Source organism: Alnus glutinosa, chromosome 9 (assembly GCF_958979055.1).
Source record: "Alnus glutinosa chromosome 9, dhAlnGlut1.1, whole genome shotgun sequence".
NCBI classification, from domain to species: domain Eukaryota; kingdom Viridiplantae; phylum Streptophyta; class Magnoliopsida; order Fagales; family Betulaceae; genus Alnus; species Alnus glutinosa.
Genome location: NC_084894.1, coordinates 9,432,047 through 9,449,690, shown reverse-complemented (window position 1 = coordinate 9,449,690; position 17,644 = coordinate 9,432,047). Strand labels below are relative to the sequence as shown.

General features: G+C 38.0%; 2 protein-coding genes across 2 annotated transcripts; one reads left to right on the top strand and one right to left on the bottom strand.

Annotated features, from left to right (window-relative positions):
• Positions 1-615: 615 nt before the first annotated feature.
• On the top strand, positions 616-7,244 carry LOC133877483 (uncharacterized). The gene is made up of 2 exons (XM_062315801.1): positions 616-801; positions 5,084-7,244. The coding sequence occupies exon 2, from the start codon at positions 5,105-5,107 to the stop codon at positions 7,073-7,075; it is 1,971 nt and encodes a 656-aa protein (XP_062171785.1). The 5' UTR covers positions 616-801; positions 5,084-5,104; the 3' UTR covers positions 7,076-7,244.
• Positions 7,245-10,638: 3,394 nt separating this feature from the next.
• Positions 10,639-17,644, bottom strand: LOC133878695 (4-diphosphocytidyl-2-C-methyl-D-erythritol kinase, chloroplastic). The gene is made up of 11 exons (XM_062317285.1): positions 17,277-17,644; positions 17,068-17,163; positions 16,911-16,979; positions 16,595-16,699; positions 16,458-16,514; positions 16,135-16,335; positions 13,691-13,783; positions 13,501-13,600; positions 13,011-13,110; positions 11,305-11,390; positions 10,639-10,938 (listed from the first exon to the last, which is right to left on the bottom strand). The coding sequence occupies exons 1-11, from the start codon at positions 17,454-17,456 to the stop codon at positions 10,838-10,840; spliced, it is 1,188 nt and encodes a 395-aa protein (XP_062173269.1). The 5' UTR covers positions 17,457-17,644; the 3' UTR covers positions 10,639-10,837.

Below are 17,644 nucleotides of genomic sequence, written 5' to 3'. Positions count from 1 at the left end.
CTCTTGCTAGGTGCCAAATCACAAAAAATGAATTGTTTGAAAATTGCGTTTATAAAAATTGCAATTTGAAAATACAGAAAATTGTTTTTTTAAATCGCAGACAATGTGTTGATTTTTTGAAAACGTGAAATTTTAAAGGATAATCTGTGATTTTAAAGGTCAAACTGCGATTTTGCTAAACGCTTAACTGTATTTTTAAAAATCGCATATTTTAAAATCACTCTTTAAAATCACAAACCCAAACGGACTCTAAATAAGAAAGCATGTGCTTCTTACATACTCGAAGAACACATGTTACTTTATCAAATTAATTTGTAAAATTTAGTTACAAACCAGTTTATAGCTAATTTTTGTCCATCTTATATATTCTATATAAGTAAGCCCAATAGTGTTGGACTTCATAAAGATTAACAAATTTCCTCTGAAAAAAAAAAAAAAAATTCCTAAAAAAGAAAAAAGAAAGATTAAAAAAGTATCTGCTGGTAATAACATAAAATAATAATATTCTTACGTGGACAATTTTTATTTTTTATTTTTAAATAAAAAAAGAAGTAAAAGGAAAACAGGAAGGCAAGTTGGCAACGAGGCAAATCTTCTGTTAACGCTGTAGATTTTTGGTTTTAACAAATCACTCGCGTTTCCTTTTTTATATCAAAACCCTAATTTCATCGGGGATTCTGTTTCAGCCTCGAAATACCTATCTCTCTCTCCCCCTCTCTCTCGCTGAAGCCCTCGACCGATTGCCATTGGACCGCAATCCCTCCATCGATCCTCGCCAATCTCTCCGCAACGAAACTGCAGGTTGGTTGCTTTCCCTCTCTCTATGTCTCTTTAATCCCAAGGGCTTCTCTCTGTCCCCTTCGATCTTCTTCGATTTCGGTGTCTTTTTTTGAATCAGTGGAAGTCAGAGATTTCATTCCCGCTTTTGTGTTGAATTGTGGATATTCCTCTTTGAGAACCTGAGAACTGAAAATTTGAGATCTTACATGGTTTTTCGTTCTATAGAGAATTGCGATTAGCGTGAAAAAAATATATAGGTTTTTCCTGAATTGCACACACATAGACTTCGTGTTTGTTTATGCCGTTGGAGAATCTTGGTATGTTTATGGATACTATTTGGTAGTGGCAGACTCGGACGGACTTTGCATTCATTGGCTATAGTCACTTTATAGCATTCATTGCACGATTAGGAACCTTCACTCTATTGTCGAACTGTTAAAATTCTAACTAAGTGTGAATTTCATGAAGCATGTTTTGTTTCTCAATAATCGTTGTTGAATTGTAATTGCGATCATCTTATATAGTCCTTGTTATTCTTACCACTCTGAAATCGGTGACTGCCTAGATATATAGTTAGAGGAATTTGTATATTGTAGGTTTAGGATACCGTTAGCAACTCGCTGTTTGCAGGGGTTGAAGTCCTTTATCTCTTTAGTTTATTGATCATGACCAATTTTTTGTTTTGTTATTAGTGTTATTGGTTGTTTTGAATTTATGAAGGCATATAAAATAGGCTACACAGATTTGCGTCAACTAGCTTATTTCAGTTCTTCGTAGGAAAATTTGAGTTTCGTCTGATTGTTTTATCCAAGAAGTTGCCTAGTTGGTATCTTTGTTTGTCATATAAAGTGGTTCTACGGCACAAAATGTTTTTATTTTACTTTGTTTTTTGTGGTTGAAGCATTGCTACCTATGCTCAAAGTAGCTAGGATTTCCTTCAATAGAACTTATCCCTCACCCTGATTGATCAGCTTTTGTATGTTGCATGTTGAAATTTTTGGGACATGCTATGTGGTCTTTTTTGTTCAAATTTTCATGGTTGAGTAAGCAATAACATGGATCCATAGAAATTCAAAATGTCTTGCCGCAATAAATGGATGTACAATGAGTAATTAATTATATATCTTTTGTTTACGGTGTGTATGTATGTTTGATTGTTCAAAAAAGGTGGACTATGCTGCAACTAGCCAGGCCATGTGAGTTTTGGTATGGGATTCTTGATTTTTCAATGGTTGGTGAAAAGATGTCTGTGTATGTATGTGGTGGGTTGTACACAAGTATGTTGAGTTCTTGATACTGATGGTACCTTATTGTAGTATTTGGTTTCTGCTTTTACATTTTCTAGCATGGCATATCATTGATTGAAGCTGTGTGTTTCACAATTTATCCTACCAACCTACCATGTTGGGGAAATATAATAAAATTCTCCCTTGATAGTCTGATTGACCATCTTAGTTTTTATTCCACTATTTTGTATAGAATGCTGTGGCACAGGGTCCATGAAATGGGCTAATATGCTGCTAAGTGATTACAACTATTCTAGTTTTTCCAGTCACGAGTTGTCTTCACAACATGCTGTTTCAGCGAGCTTCTCCTAACTTGGTTTATCAAAAATTTGCCTAGTTAGGCTTCTTTAGTATTACTGTTGCTAGTGGAGGAGTTCATTTGATGAAAGATGAAGAACACATTAGACCTCAAATAGAGCATCAGTCCAGCTGCTGCTTAATTTGAACTCCTTGGCAAAAAAATTTTTCTCATGTACTTATGAAAATTAATGATTAAGGCTAGGTTTAAGAAATGCTGGCTCAGAATGTTACTTGCTTATTTGAACTTTTGTCCTCAGATTCTCTATATATCGTAGCTGTATTGGATGTGATTTATGGCCATCTTCAATCGTGAAGATGATGAGTATTTAAGATTACTATTGTTTTCTTCTGAATGGAGAAGCACTTTTTTTATTTTTGATAGGTAAGAGATCAATTTTATAGAAAAAGCGTAAGGCGCCCCTTTGTACACTAGAAGTATATGGAGAAGCACTTATAATGTTCAATTGTCTTAAATGTATTTTTTTTTGATAAGTAATTTCAAATTCAATAAAAAGTGCAGAGGGGAGCAACCCTAATACACGAGAAGTATACAAGAGAGCTCCTAAACGGGAGGAACAGCTAATAAATTTAGAAAGTCTACAAAAGTAGAAACACCTGGCAAAGACGGGACTCTATCCAAAGATATAGCATGTTAAGTACACGCTTCCTTAACACTACCATTACAGTCTCGACATCTTCAAAAGGCCTCGCATTCCTCTCTCGCCAAATGCTCCACAAAACACAATGAGGAACTAACCGCCAAACTTTTTTAGCTAGGCCATGCCCAAAAAAGGCACCCCATGTAGTCAACAAATCCAACACCGTTTGTGGCATGACCCACTCAACTCCAAATAAAGAAAACATAAAACTCCAAAGCTCACGGGCGGCGTCGCAATGAAGTAACAGATGATCAATAGATGCCTCTTAGTAAGAAACCAATCTCACTAAAAAAGCATAAGATGCCCCTTAGTATACTGGGAATATACAAGGAAACACCTAATTAGAAAGAGAAAAGCGAGCGAGAAAGTCAGCAAAATTAAAAAACAAAGGGTGGACATAAGCCATAGTCCAAAAGTACAAAGTAAGGTAGAACGAGGATAGAATCTCTTCTAAGGTACTTTCTAAATCCTCAAAGCTCCTATTGTTTCTTTTCCTCCATAAGCACCAAAAGAGGCAAATAGGCGCCATTTTTCAAACCGCAGTGTTCCTTGGCCTTCCAGAGGACCACCAACAAGCAAGTAAGTTGAGCAAGTAGAACTACTTATTAGGACATGAATTGGTTGGATTCCCACGATTTGGTGGTATGCATGGGTTGGGTTCTCTCTTGGCTTAATCTTAACCATCAAAATAGATAAATAAAGGATAATATTTGTTGATTCAATTAGGGAAATTCTTGTTACAGTGGTTATAGATTGAGTTGACAATTGTGTCAATCATTTTCAACTTTAATATCTCTTATTAATGATCTCTAGTTTTTGTATAGCTCCTTCCTCTCTCTCTCTCTCTCTCTCTCTCTCACTCGCGTGCGCACAAGCGCTTGTGCATACTCATTTACTTACACAGAGTAGCCTGTGAATAGATGAAATTGAAACATTTTTAGAACAATTGTTTGATCAGTGGTCAATAGGACTTGAGGGTTCATGCAACAATTTAAAGTCAGTGAAACCTTTCCCTTTTTATGTCCCTTAATATTTTACGGTCTGCAAAGAGAGGTTAAGGTTCATAATTTTTAGAACCACAACCGAGCCACCTTCTAGGGGATCTAAACCAGAAATTTATTGAAGTATTGTCCAATTTTGCATGGAATTCAGCAGGAAAACTGTAAGTGGATGGCTGGCTTAGTATGAGGAATGGATAAATTTAGTTCTAATCAAGCAATTTGCTGTTTGCTGGCCTGCCTACAAAGTAACTTGTGGAGATGGGATATTGTATAGAATTTGTGCATGGAGTGACTTTATTTGTTCTTCATAGAAAGTTCTGTTCGGGCAGGCTGTCTAAACTAATTAGCTGAGTTCTCAAACTTACAATTGATGTTTTTGCTGGGACAGAAGTGTGTTGTTAGGGTGGGTGATGCTTCAAAAGTTCTTGCACCATGACAATCTTAGCAAGATAATTGTCTGTTCAAGTAGTATCGTAGGATGTCCCAGTGTATTTTAATGTTCCTCCTCCTTTAATACCATTAGAATTTGTTTTTCCTATTTGCTATATGCTAATTTTCTATATTAAGCGGTCTCTTATGATAAAAAGGAAGTTGATTTTTCCCCAAAATTGATCAGTCAGTTATATAATGAAGGACAATTATTTCAAATTTGAATTCATCTAGTTACTCGTGAATGATACCTGTTCTTTTCAGAAATATATGCACTCTTGTGCAAGCATAGAACGTCATTTTTTTCAAGTTTTGTAATGTTTACATTTATTTCCATTGAGTTTATATGGGTGCTTTTATGCTGTATTAGTATTGATATGAATATATAGTTCGGTAGCAGTAGAAGAAAAAGAAATTATATAAAGCATCTATATGTGGCATCCCCCCCCCCTCCCCCCCCTCCCCAACCCGGTCTGTCTATCAGACACTCCATCAACGTCATGAAGACATTAGTCATCTGTATTTACATCTTATACAGATAGCTTCATATCTTGTTGCTACTGATAGAACTTTTAGTTAGTCATTTAGAAAATAGCTGCATAATAAATTATTATCTTGAACATTGCAGGAAATTTTTTCTTTTTCTAAGATGTCTCCAGCTTCTAAATCCAAGTCCAAGGACAAAAAGGCCAGCAAGGAACCCCAGAAGGCTTCAGCAAAGTCTTCAGGACCTGCTATTGCAGGTAGTGGTATCCCTGCTAGTGCATACGATCCACTTTTGGGAACATTCCATACCCTTGAAACATCACCAACTACCTCCGGTTCACCTCTTCACACTAATGGCCGTTTCCGAAACATAGATGAGACAGATGAGCATCCTGGAGGCTTGCTTGCAGCTGGGGTTGAGTATGATTCTGTCTCCAATAATGGTAGCTGGTCTGGTGAGTCCGAAGACCAGAAAGAAAAAACATCAATTCTTCCTGCTCGGCATGAAACTATACCAGGTGCTGACGGTGACAAGCGGGAGAAAATCCGCCAGAAGAATGAACGGAAGCATCAGCGCCAGAAGGAAAGGCGAGCTCAGGAATTGCGTGAGCGTTGCACTGGCTATCTCATGTCGAGAAAGCTTGAAGCACTTGCTCAACAGTTTGTGGCAATGGGATTTCCACATGAGCGGGCGACAATGGCCCTCATACTGAATGAAGGAAAAGTAGAGCAGTCAGTTATTTGGCTGGTTGAAGGTGGTGAAGAAGCAGAAAAGCACACGGATCAAAACCTTGCTGGGAGTAATTTGAAAATTGACATATCAGAAGAACTTGCTCTGATTTCAGATATGGAAACAAGGTACAAGTGCTCAAAACAGGAAGTTGAAAGAGCTGTCGTTGCCTGTGAGGGTGATCTTGAGAAGGCGGCGGAAACTCTAAAAGTAATGAAGCAAGATCCACTAGATGCTCCACCTAAACCAGAAGAAACTGGCGATCCTCCGACCATTAGTAATGGCAAGCTTACAGTTGCAGCTACTAACTCAAGACCACAAACAAAAAATCCTCCTACCATACAACAGAAAAAGGATGAAAGGGATTTCAATTATACAAAGACAGCAGCTACAAATGTAGGGTCTTCAGAACCAGGGAGCAAAAATGTGCAGCAGTCTTTGAAGAGAATACAACCGAAGTCAGAATGGGCAAGACCCCAACAAACTGCTCTGTCAGCTGAGAAACAGTGGCCGAGTGCTGCACCAAGTCATTCAGCTTCCTATTCTTTGGCATCACCTGTGGCATCACCCCTGCATCTGTCAACTTCACCAGCCAAGACAGAAACCCGTTATGTGGCCGTTGGAAATGAATTCAAGAACCTTCAGCCTGGAACAGTGAGGGAACCAATTGTAATGATGCAGCGGCCACAATCTGTGAGTAGGCAGGGGCCAACCACTAACATGAGCTCATCTCCTCCTGGAACAGCCGCCAGTTGGTATCCTACGAATGGTGTTGAAGTTATGAAGTCCAATGGCTTTTTGCAACAAATTCCTAGCACTAGAGGCCTCAGTCCAAACAATCTGAGCTTGAATCAGATGTACCACCTTCAATATCAGCAACAGCAACAGCAACAGCAACAGTTTTATCCTGGCAGCAGCCCGGGGGATTCCCCAGGAACCAGTCGAGGGAATAGTATATTGAGTAGAACAGGTGCATTTCCTACACTTGCTGCTGCTTCCTCCCTTGGACTCTTCTCTGGGTTGAATTCAACTGGCTCGTCAGGGTCATCATCTCCAGTAGACTGGAGCACTGGTGGATCAGTGTCTCACTTAGATTACACCAGCGTAGACTGGAGTTTGAAGAGAGAGTCGTCTTCACCAAGTTCTAATGGGTTGTGGCTAGGGCCGCCTTCTTTTACAAGGAACAACACCCACATATATGATTCAAATACTCCTGGAGTTAGTGCTCAGCCGGCCATGAGATCAGTGCCTCGTGCAAATGGCGTGCCCATAGCAGGGTTGCAGGGCGGTGGAGTGGTCACTGCTGATACATCGGCTGCTGCTTCTAGGGAGTGGACATCCCCCTTTGAAGGGAAAGATCTTTTTAGTTTACCCAGACGGTTTGTTTCTTCTCCTTCGCTGTAGTGGGTGAAGTGAAAAGAATTTTATTGAATAAAATGAAAAAAAAGGAAGACCTAGAAAATGTGCGTGGATTTCATGTTGGTGTTGGTTCCTATGATGCTGTGGTGTTGATGATGTTGTTGGTGGAAAGCTTTTAGTGAAAGAAAAAGAATCTAAGAATCCTTCTGCTTGATTCCCTTTTCCCCTGCATTCGTTAAAACTGAGGGAGGGCACTAGTATGACTAATTTTTTTGAGAGAATTGCAGTGATAGAGCCAGGACAAAATATTTTTTTAAAAAAATAAAGCTTTAAGCATAAGAGCATTCCTAGTAGCCTCACCAAATTTTACTCACCAAAATAACTAAAAATCACTTTTTTCTATTCTGGTGAGCCACTTTATTAAAATTCCCCCAGCAGCCTCACCATTTTAACTAGTCAATATTCACTATTCCATTTAAATAATAATTTTTTTATATATATATTTTTTTTTTATATAATCTTTTTTACAAAAAATCATTCATATCCATGAAATAAGGACAATATCGTGTGAGAGATGGGAGATGGGAGAAGAAAATGAGAGAAAAAAGGAAAAAAGTGTGCTAATCATGTGAGAGAGAAAGGTGAAACAAAATTTGGTGAGTGGGTTGTTGAGTAAAAATGCCTGGTCTAATTTGACTAGTAATTTCAGTCATCAAATTTTTTTGGTTAAAATGGTGAGGCTGCTGAGAGTGGTTTTTAAGAGTTTTCATCAAATTGGCTCACCAAAATAGCTAAAAAACTAATTTGGTGAGGCTACTAAAAATGCTCTAATACCTGATTAATTAGAAAACCTATGTTTACATCCTCACTAATATGGGTTTAGATTAGCTAAAATCCCTACTTTGGCCAAGAGCATCCTCAATGGTTTATCTAAATTTCAATTTAAAATGACTAATTAAGAGCTACTTTTTTATTTTTATTCTGTCTTTTTTCAAAAACATCGTATATTTGCTTATCTATTTTTTTTTTATTATTATTATATTAAGAAAATAACTTCTGTATGGTTTTGGTACAAATTAAGACCTTTGTGCCCTTCAATAAAAAGTTGACACATTAGCCTGGATCGAAGAAAGCAAATGCTAGCGAAATACTGGATTCTACTCTTTTTTCACTCTTTCAGCATAAACAAAAAAAAAAAAAGAAAAAAAAACCTCCCGCCACAGTTCATGCCAGGCAATCTTTCAGCAAAAAAAAAAAAAAAAAGAACCTCTCGGCCACAGTCCATGCCAGACACCGCTGCCATTGCCCACACCAGACACCGCCGGTGGTTGCGCTGCTGCTCCTCCACAGGTAAGTTCAACCTCTCTCTCTCCGGTGTGTGGCGTGGGTCTCTCTCTCTCTCTAGTAGAAAGAAGATATTGCTTGGTGTTTGTATTGATGTGCGATGCAGATCCATGTTTGTTATCAATTATTCAAGCTCTCATCTTTCAGTTTTGCTTTATCTTTGCCCAAATCTTTAGCGAATCAGGCCTCTCACAGAATATCATTAATATTGACATGCCTCTTGAAATCCCTTAAAACCTTTTCAGACTCTGCCAGGAAGAGACATGTTTCCAATTACAAGCGATTGCATCCGCTTATCAAAACCAACTATGAGGTCTATCACCTGAAGCCATGAACAAATCGACTGAAACCATAGATAGAGCTACCGGTGAGAGAGAGAGAGAGAGAGAGAGAGAGAGACCTACGCCAGTGAATGAGAGAGAGGGGTTGAACTTACCGGTGGTGGCATTTGGCATGAGCGGTAGCTGGGAGGTTTTTTTTTTTTTTTTTTTTTTTTTTTTTTTTTTTTTTTTTTTTAAGGCTGAAAGAGTGAAAGAAGAGCTAGATCAGATCTAGTGTTTTGCTAACATTTGATTTTCTTGTTCCAGGCTAATGTGTCAACCTCTCTTTGGAGGGCACAAATATGTTGGTTTGTGCGAAGACCTTATAAAAGTTATTCTTTTATATTAAATATTCTTTTTAATAATTTTGTATCTTTTTTTTTTAATAATAATAAAAAAAAAAATCTCTAACCATCATCCATTCTTTTCCCACGCCAGAAAACACATCTAAATGAACGAACCCATCTTATAAAATGTGTTGGAGCTAATTATGCAAACTCTTCTACGACACAAATTACTGGCATCAACTCATAAAAGGAAAATGTTAGATTTACAACACCAATACAACTGTACAACAATCCCTCACATGAGAGTGGGTCCCACATACTGGGGCCCACTCTCATGTGAGGGGTTGTTGTACAGTTGTTGTATTGGTGTTGTACAAGAATCAAATCCCCTCATAAAATGCGCAATTTTCAATTACTAGCACAAATTACTGGCATTAGCTAATTTATGCAAACTCTTCTCACTAATCCAACAAAATGTGCAATTTCCAATTCGGAATTTAAATGCAACAAATATTTCTGTTTGTCTAGTTTCTCAACTTTCCTAAACAGAGCGCAATCGTTCAAATTCTAAAGGAAATTAAACGAAAGAAGATAAAGTTCTAGAAGCCATTGGCCTAGACATGGCGATCGGTGTTCAGGCTCAATCCTCTAGAGGATCTTCAAATTTGTGCTCCGTTGTACTTTGCAATCTCCCTCTTCATGTTACTCCACTAGTAACGCTTCTTGATGTCCTAATACATCTTCATACTTATGGGTGTATCGTGTATGAAGTCTGGTGGGCTTCTGCCAAGATATCTCTCTTCAACTCATCGTCGTCAAGTACACATACCCGATCTTCGTACTATAGAAGCCTGTCCACAGTGATGTCTCTCCTCTGCCACCTCTTTCCTGAGCTCCATGAATTTTGGATCATTTGGGACTTCCTATTTAGCGCGTCAGTGGTCGCCTTGGCTTTAATAGGATGGTACTGGATGTCGCAATCGTAATGCTTTATGAGTTCTAGCCCTATTCACTGCCTCATATTCAGCTCCTTCTAAGTAAAGAAGTACTTCAAACTTTTATAGCCACTGTTTCGTTGTTTAAATTTATTCATGACCTCAACGTTCTCAAATTTTGCAACTTTGACCCCGATTATCCTAGTCGGGCCCGCTTTATTTTTCATAAACATTGGGTTCGTGGAGTAGGTCTATAGAATAGAATCGATATTTTTATGGAATAGTTATTCTTTTATTTAGTTGGACATCATTCTTAAGAATAGCTATTCTCATTGAAATAACTATTTCTCTACGAAGAAGAATTTTTTTTTTTTTTTTTTTTTTTTTTTTTTTTTTTGAGTTAAATAGTTTATTCCTTGAAAAATGGAATGGGTTTTTAAAAAAATACCCACATCTCAAAGGGCTCCGACAGTGGTGCAACCACCCACAAGGGGCTTCGGGGGGTCACAGCCACCCCCGATTGCTCATTGCGGGTAGCTGCTCACCCCCAAGCATTGTTAGCGGTGCTCGCACCACCCCCTGGCATGTTGTGATGGGTGGTCGGCCAACCATAAGAGATCAGTTTTAGTTTTTTTTTTTATTCGAGTATTTTAGTAATTTTGGTCCATTCCATATTCCTCTATTTCCAATAATAGTGATTCATTTTCTTAATAGAATAACCATTCAGCGTACCCAGCGGGGCTTAATTTCCTAATTACTGAATTCACTTAAAAAATCTGGGATGCTATGCGCTCAGACATGATTACAAGTCATTTTGAGTCGAAAAACATTTACAGAAGAACATGGGCAACATAGCATATGTTAAACACCATTCAATGATACAACAGTTGATAGATTTTGTTTTTATCTTACTAGGGCTAATCACTCACTAGACTGGGAAAAATTGGAGGCTGAGGTAGAAGCACTTGTTGAAGCAGGTTCTCTGTACCACTGATTTGCTTCACGAACGAGAAAGTTGGCCTCTGCATTTAAAAAGAATTCGTAGGTTAATTTATCATCACCTTAAGCAAACCTATATATATATATTTGGGAAGGGAAGGAAAGTTGTAGGATATTGTTTTTTTCTTTTTCTTTTTGTAAAAAATAAATCATCAAATCACAAGGATGTTGATGAATTTCATACCGTTAATGGCAGAAATAATTCAGTGTAACTCAACGCCTAAGAGGAATCCTATAACTGATGTGGTAGCACAAGTATATTCCTAACAAATTTTAAGATAAATATTTCCAATTGTTTCATTAATGTCAGGGATTGGCTTACGGCTTTAAAAAAAAATCATTGAGACAAATAAATGATAAGCAATGAGGCATGATTATCTGAAGCTTACCTGACAAAAACACTTCACGGTATTCATCATCATCATATAGAAATTGTGGGGGATCTGGAGAACCAATCCCAACAATGGTGCTTCCACTGCATCAAATATATTGAGAAAATTAAAACGAGTTTGTGATAGTAAAAACAATGAAAAATTGCATGTCAACATCTGTTGTTCAATCACAAGACTTAAAAAAACCATTTACATGGATATCTTCTTATATTGCCTGAGCTACATATACACGGAAGCAAGTACAAACAAATTTAATAAATGAAGATCTAATTGATAACCTAATGCTATAAACAATTTTCACCAAAATAATCTATTTTGTTTCTATTTTCGCAGCATAATAATTCGATTGATGCCTAAGAAGGTCATTGATGTGCTCTTTGGGGCGGGGCGGAGTTGGTTTGGAAGGCATTGAAGTTTCTGCATTTGGAATGCTGCTGTCCCATTTTGCTTAATGTGGATAGTTTAGAGGGAAAGAAAAAAATTGCATGTTAGTGGTGTGGAGTTGTCTATTATTGAGTTGAAATCACTTTTTGCGAGATTGTTTTTTGAGTAGTCTCATGTACTTATCACCATCTGTAGAATTCAACAAAGAAATATCATGGAGTATGAGGAAGTTTGCTCCCCTATCCCGATGGGAGGTTTGGGAGTTAGGAGATTGGGCATCCCCACTACCCATCAGGGCTCTATTATAGAGGTATGAGATTAGCCTTTGGAAGAGGGTGCTGCACTTGGAATGCGGGGAAGGAAGGGGAGGGTGGACTACAAGTAGGGAAAGGAGTACCATAGGGTTAGCGTAATGGAAGCCACTAAGTGGGTGGATTGATTTTGCTAAGAACATTTGGTTCAGGTGGGAATGGGGGGAGATTCTTTTTGGCAGGCTGTTTGGTGCAGGGACGTCCCGATGAAAGATTCATTACCTGAATTGCATTCTATAGCTGTAAATAAGACGGCAACAGTTGCAAATTATATAAAATGAACGGGAGGCATATTGCATTGTTTGCTGCACAACTGCCCTTGTTTGCATCATAACAGGAGAAACCACAGTTTAGGCCCTAGTCTGTGCTTGAGCTCTCATGTACACAATGGGAGGGCTACCCATCTTTGAGGGACAAATTATGCACCCTGAGACCTTTCAAGGAAACTTTTTAAAAAATACATGTAGGAAATTTTTTTTTTTTGTTTTCTTCTGTCTTCCAAAGAGTGACTTTTTGTTAAATATCTTAGAGATTATTCAGGGATCTTGATTATAATGTTTAAGATTTCTTTTAATCTTTTGCTTTGCTTGTGTAGTTGTAGTCACTACAACTGAATTTGAAGACCATAAACAAACTATAGATGCTGTTGAAAATTTATTTGAGTGATTAAGAGGATTTAAGAAAGTATTCCATATTGTATTCTTGTGTGCCCTTATGCAAGTAACTCGAGTCTAAAACTTGCTATTGTGACTGCAAGTCTTCTACTTGTGCATACCTCAAGTAACTGATAGTGACAGAATAAAATAAGAAACAATGTTACTTACCAGTACCACAGCCATAATATACCTCATTTATCAGAGTGCAAGCCATCAATCTCATTTAAGTATGAACAGAACCAAAATTCTCTAAAACACATACACAGATACACGCACAAACAAAAGTATATTCTTAACTTGTACTAAATGCCGAACTGGAAAGAAGATTTAAATAGGTAGACCAGGGTTTTACCTCCCAGACATAAAAACAGCATCATATTGTCCACGGCTAGCTGCAATTATACGCTGTTTTAATCTTCGAAGGGATGGGAGAACTACAAATGCAGGAGGCTCTGCAAAGAAACACATTCAACAAGAAGAAGAAAAAAAATGTCAGAATAAAAAAACAGCAGCACCAACAACATCATCTTAAATTCTGACCCTATGGATATAATATTGGGACCTACTCCAACTGATTCTTTTTTTTTCCTAAGCAAATTGCATTGATATTAATAAAAAAATAAAAAATAAAAAAACTATAAAAGGAGGGGGGCAGGGGCCCCACCAAAGAATAGGTATGTTCATAGCTGGTCCTTAAACAAGTCAAATTAGAAGCCTAACTTGAACTTACCCAATGGAGCAAGGTAGGTTAGTTGGAATAAAGCTGAAGGAAATGTAAAGGGAAAGGAATGGAAAAAATGCAAAAGAATATGGGCAGAAAACAAACAGAAGGTCACACATACCCAAATCATTTATACAAACATCTGGAGATATTCCATTTGTTGAGATCTTCTCCAGCAATGTTAAGGGATCAACCTTACTAGTTTGATCCAACTGGAGGCGCTGAGAAATCAATGCTTGTTTCAGAAAATTTTGGCTGTATAAAAATCAGTGCAAATCGAAATTCTTTGATTATCTATACAACTGCATTACCTTGTAAACTTCAGCTGTTGAACATGCCTGCGGGGGCTTTATGAGAACCATTGGAATGTCCAAAGGTACTGGTGGGGGAATATTCTGGACAACCTGGACAAATCAGAGCCAAATTCTAGTGGGAACTCCAGCAGACTATGGAATTCACATCCAAGCAAGTCCAGTAATATAATAAATTTCCAGATTCTTTTCTTTATGTTTCCATGCATGTGGCTGGGGAAAACTGATGCAAGGGGCAAGACACGAATTTTACTTTAGTTTAGTTTTATTTAGGTCTAATAAGTTGGTTATTAGTATTTAATTTTCAAGATTCAAGGGTATTTTTGGTAATTTAATAAATGGGTGTTGCCCTAGGGTTTAGTTGTTAGTCTTTTTTGGTAATTCAATAAATGGCTGTTACCCTAGGTTTTAGTCCTTAGTCTATTGAAGTATATTTTGTACTCCAATAGAGGAGACTTGATGGAATAAAAAAAAAAAAAAAATTGAAGAATTGATTCTACTCTCTCTCTTAACGACACGACAACCATCACTCAAACACAGTCGCTGTCCGCAAACCAAACCTCCCCACTGCCGCCAACAGCAAACTGTGAAACCCACCAAACCACCCAAACCTATTGCCGTTACAAAAAAAACAAAAGAAGACCTGGCAAAAAAAAAAAAAAAAATCTCCAACAGTCTCAACCCATCAGAGCCAACAATCCAAAGCAATCCGCTCACGCCACACTACCGCGCCGCTGCTACCCAAACAGCCAACCAATAACCACCGCACAACACCTTCAGACCCCCACCCAACGCCCAATCCAAAAAAAAAAAAGAAAAAAAAAGCCTCCTTGCACACACCGCCGCACCCAGCCGCGCCACCACCACACTAACAGCACCGCAGATCGACGACCTCACGCCATTCACTCCTAGCGCTGCACCCTGCTGCACCATCTCCAAAAGATCCACACAAGGCTACCGCTAAATGGCATATCTTTGCACCCTCCACACCACTGTTGCTGTCACAATTCCCTCTCACCACTGCCTCCGCCACGGTTCCATCTTGCCAACACTGCCACCATCTCACTAGCGCAATTAGCTCTTGTTGCCGCCGTCACGGTTCCATTTCACAAGCGCCACCACCGCCTTGCCTTTGATGTTGTATGAGAGAAAAGAGGTGTGATGCTTGGTTTTGTGAAGGATTTAGTCAGCAGGTCAAAATAGAAGGAGAGATAGAGGTAGAGGGGAAGGCGTAGACGACAAAAAAGAAAAAGAAAAAGCTTTCAGCGTTCTTCTAGGTGAACAACGGAATTAGAAAGGCTGACAAAGTCACACAGATCCACATTTAGGCTCATGCTAGCAACAAGCCATCCATACCCTTTTCAAGACTTGAGAGGTTGGGCTTGGACCCAACATTTTCTGAGCATATATTTTCTCAACAGTTCAAAACTTGAGGTTATGTTTTCTCTAACCATGAGAGAATGATGCAAGGGGCAAGACACGAATTTTACTTTAATTTAGGTGTAATAATTGGGTCATTAGTATTTAATTTTCAAGAGTCGAGGATATTTTTGATAATTCAATAAATGAGTGTTGCATTAGGATTATTAATTTTTTTATTTTTTTATTTTTGTAAGTAATGCAAATTCAATAAAAACACAATGAGATGCAATCCTAATATTCAAGAAGTATACAAGAGAACCCCTAAAGTATAGAAAAAGAACAAAATTTCAAAAACTACGAAAAATTAGAAACAAGCAAACTATTATATGCTACTCTCCATGTATAAAGGGATTGCCCTAGGATTTAATCGTTAGCCTTTTTTCGTAATTCAATACATGGGCGTTTCCCTAGGGTTTAGTCCTTAGTCTATTTAAGCGTGATTTGTACTCCAATGGAGAAGGCTTGATGGAATAATAATAATAATAAAAATGAAGAACTAATTATTCTCTCTCTCTCTTTCTCTTCCCCTTCCTTAGCTTCTTCTCCCCCCGCCCTTAGCTTCGTCCTCTTTCTGTCTTAATTTCACCATGTATTTTTGTGATTATTGTTTGTCTTACATCAAAAAGGTATAAATCAGTGGGTTCATTTTTGTAGTAAATACCAAAATAAATCATTGAAGGTATCCAGATTTCTACAAAATGATCTGACACCCAGTTAAAATCTTAAGACTTCCCTCAAATTCATAGTTTCCAAAGTGAAATAACAAAATTTGATATCTGACTCCTAACAAACTTATTGATACTATGTTATCAACTCAAAGCTAAGGGAACTGAGAACAAAAGCAGCACAATAGCCTAGCATCTCTGCTTTTGAGCATTGACATTAATAGCCTTTTGTGCATAGCCTAGTGTGTTCTTATACATGTTAAGGAAAATTGCAATCACAGAGCTTGATAGGAACGTGTAAGGAAAAAGGAATAATCTATGAATTGCAAACTGCATTTTTGTAAAACGAAGACATACCTCACCTCGACCAGTACAATAGGCTGCTCCCTGAGAAAAAAAGAAGGGAACATCAGACCCAATCTCACTTGACCATTCTTGGAGTTCCTTCTCAGTAGCAAGACAACCGTTAAACTGATTGGCTGCCCACAGTGCAGTAGCAGCGTTGCTGCTTCCACCGCCAAGCCCAGCCCCTGTAGGGACCTTTTTGTCAAGATGAATCTGCCCAAAGTTTTTGAATGGGATTATACAATGAATCATTTACTAATACAATGCTATTAAGATATAAGCAAATCTTAAGATTTATAGCCATAAGTATAAAAATCATCTAAAACATTTCTTACCCAAAAGAAGTTTTCACTGCCGGTCTTCTTCCTGTAAAGGTTAAGGGCCTTAATAATCTGCCAAAAGAAGGTCTCCAATATTCACAAGATCTAGAACAAGAGAATATAGAAAGAAACACAGTAAGTTTATGCCTTACCAAATTTTTGTCATCAAGGGGAACTCCAGACACATTGGCTGACAAACGATCCCTAGTTTTTGATGGTGACAAAGAGAACTTAATTACATCTCCTAGACTTATAACCTGAGGAAGAAAAGAGAACAAAATGTGACATTTGTGAAAGAACAGAAGACCAAACTGTGAAAAATAAAAGCTAACCCAAAGACATAAATTTGCAATAAAAATGAGTTTAATATAAGCTCAGTATTATCTGAGCAAGAGCATTTAAGCATCTAATAGTTTTAACTTGAATAAACGTTTACACTTACAAAAGAAAAAAATTGAATAGACTTACATGAAATAGAGATGCCAAATCATGAAAACCATCTTCCCTCTTGTTGGTTATTCTTAGGAAAACATTAACCTGCAACACGCAGGCCACCAAATTAAAGATATAAATAGAGAACACCAGAATTCCACAAATTTCAACTCAAAGCAATGAATGTGATTACCTTGCAAGGTGAGAACAGAGTCATCCTTGAAATAGGAGCATCCCTGTCCACTTCATCTGCCAACTTGCTTAATCTTTTCTCAGGATCATATACTATCTAATTACACCACCAACCAACCCACAATCAAAAATATCAATAAAACTCAACAAACAGAAAAAAGACTGAAACTTTAACTGTAACCATGATAAGAAAAGGGATCGAGGAACCACCTCTACTTGTCTTCTGCCAGTGTTCGAATCAGAAACCATTGCTCTGACCCTTTGGAACTGAGAGTGTGAGTGAAAAGAAGAGGACCCATGTGGCCTGAGCGAAGAGAGATGGCTTCTCCTGAAGGAATTGCACGAAGGGAGGAAGACATGGTGAGTACATGGGAAGTGAGAGGAAGCCATGGATGAGCTGTGAGGCCTCTCTAGTTGCAGCCCCAAGTTGAGTTCATGGAAAAGCTCGGGCAATTTGCTGATTGTTGTCAGTATGCTTTGGTATCAATTTGACCAAAGCAAACGGAATAAATCTCTAGCACTGTTTTTCTGACCTCCCCTGCCTTCTTCCGTCTTCATGCTGGACGGTCTGGTTTTTC

Excerpts from the sequence above, each read along its gene's own strand:
- LOC133877483 (XM_062315801.1), top strand. The coding sequence starts at position 5,105 with ATGTCTCCAGCTTCTAAATCCAAGTCCAAGGACAAAAAGGCCAGCAAG.
- LOC133878695 (XM_062317285.1), bottom strand. The coding sequence starts at position 17,456 with ATGGCTTCCTCTCACTTCCCATGTACTCACCATGTCTTCCTCCCTTCG. Across the intron at positions 16,336-16,457 it reads GCAGTGAAAACTTCTTTTGG|ATTCATCTTGACAAAAAGGT; the intron begins GTAAGAAATGTT and ends AACTTTGGGCAG. Across the intron at positions 10,939-11,304 it reads CCGTGAAGTGTTTTTGTCAG|AGGCCAACTTTCTCGTTCGT; the intron begins GTAAGCTTCAGA and ends TTTTAAATGCAG.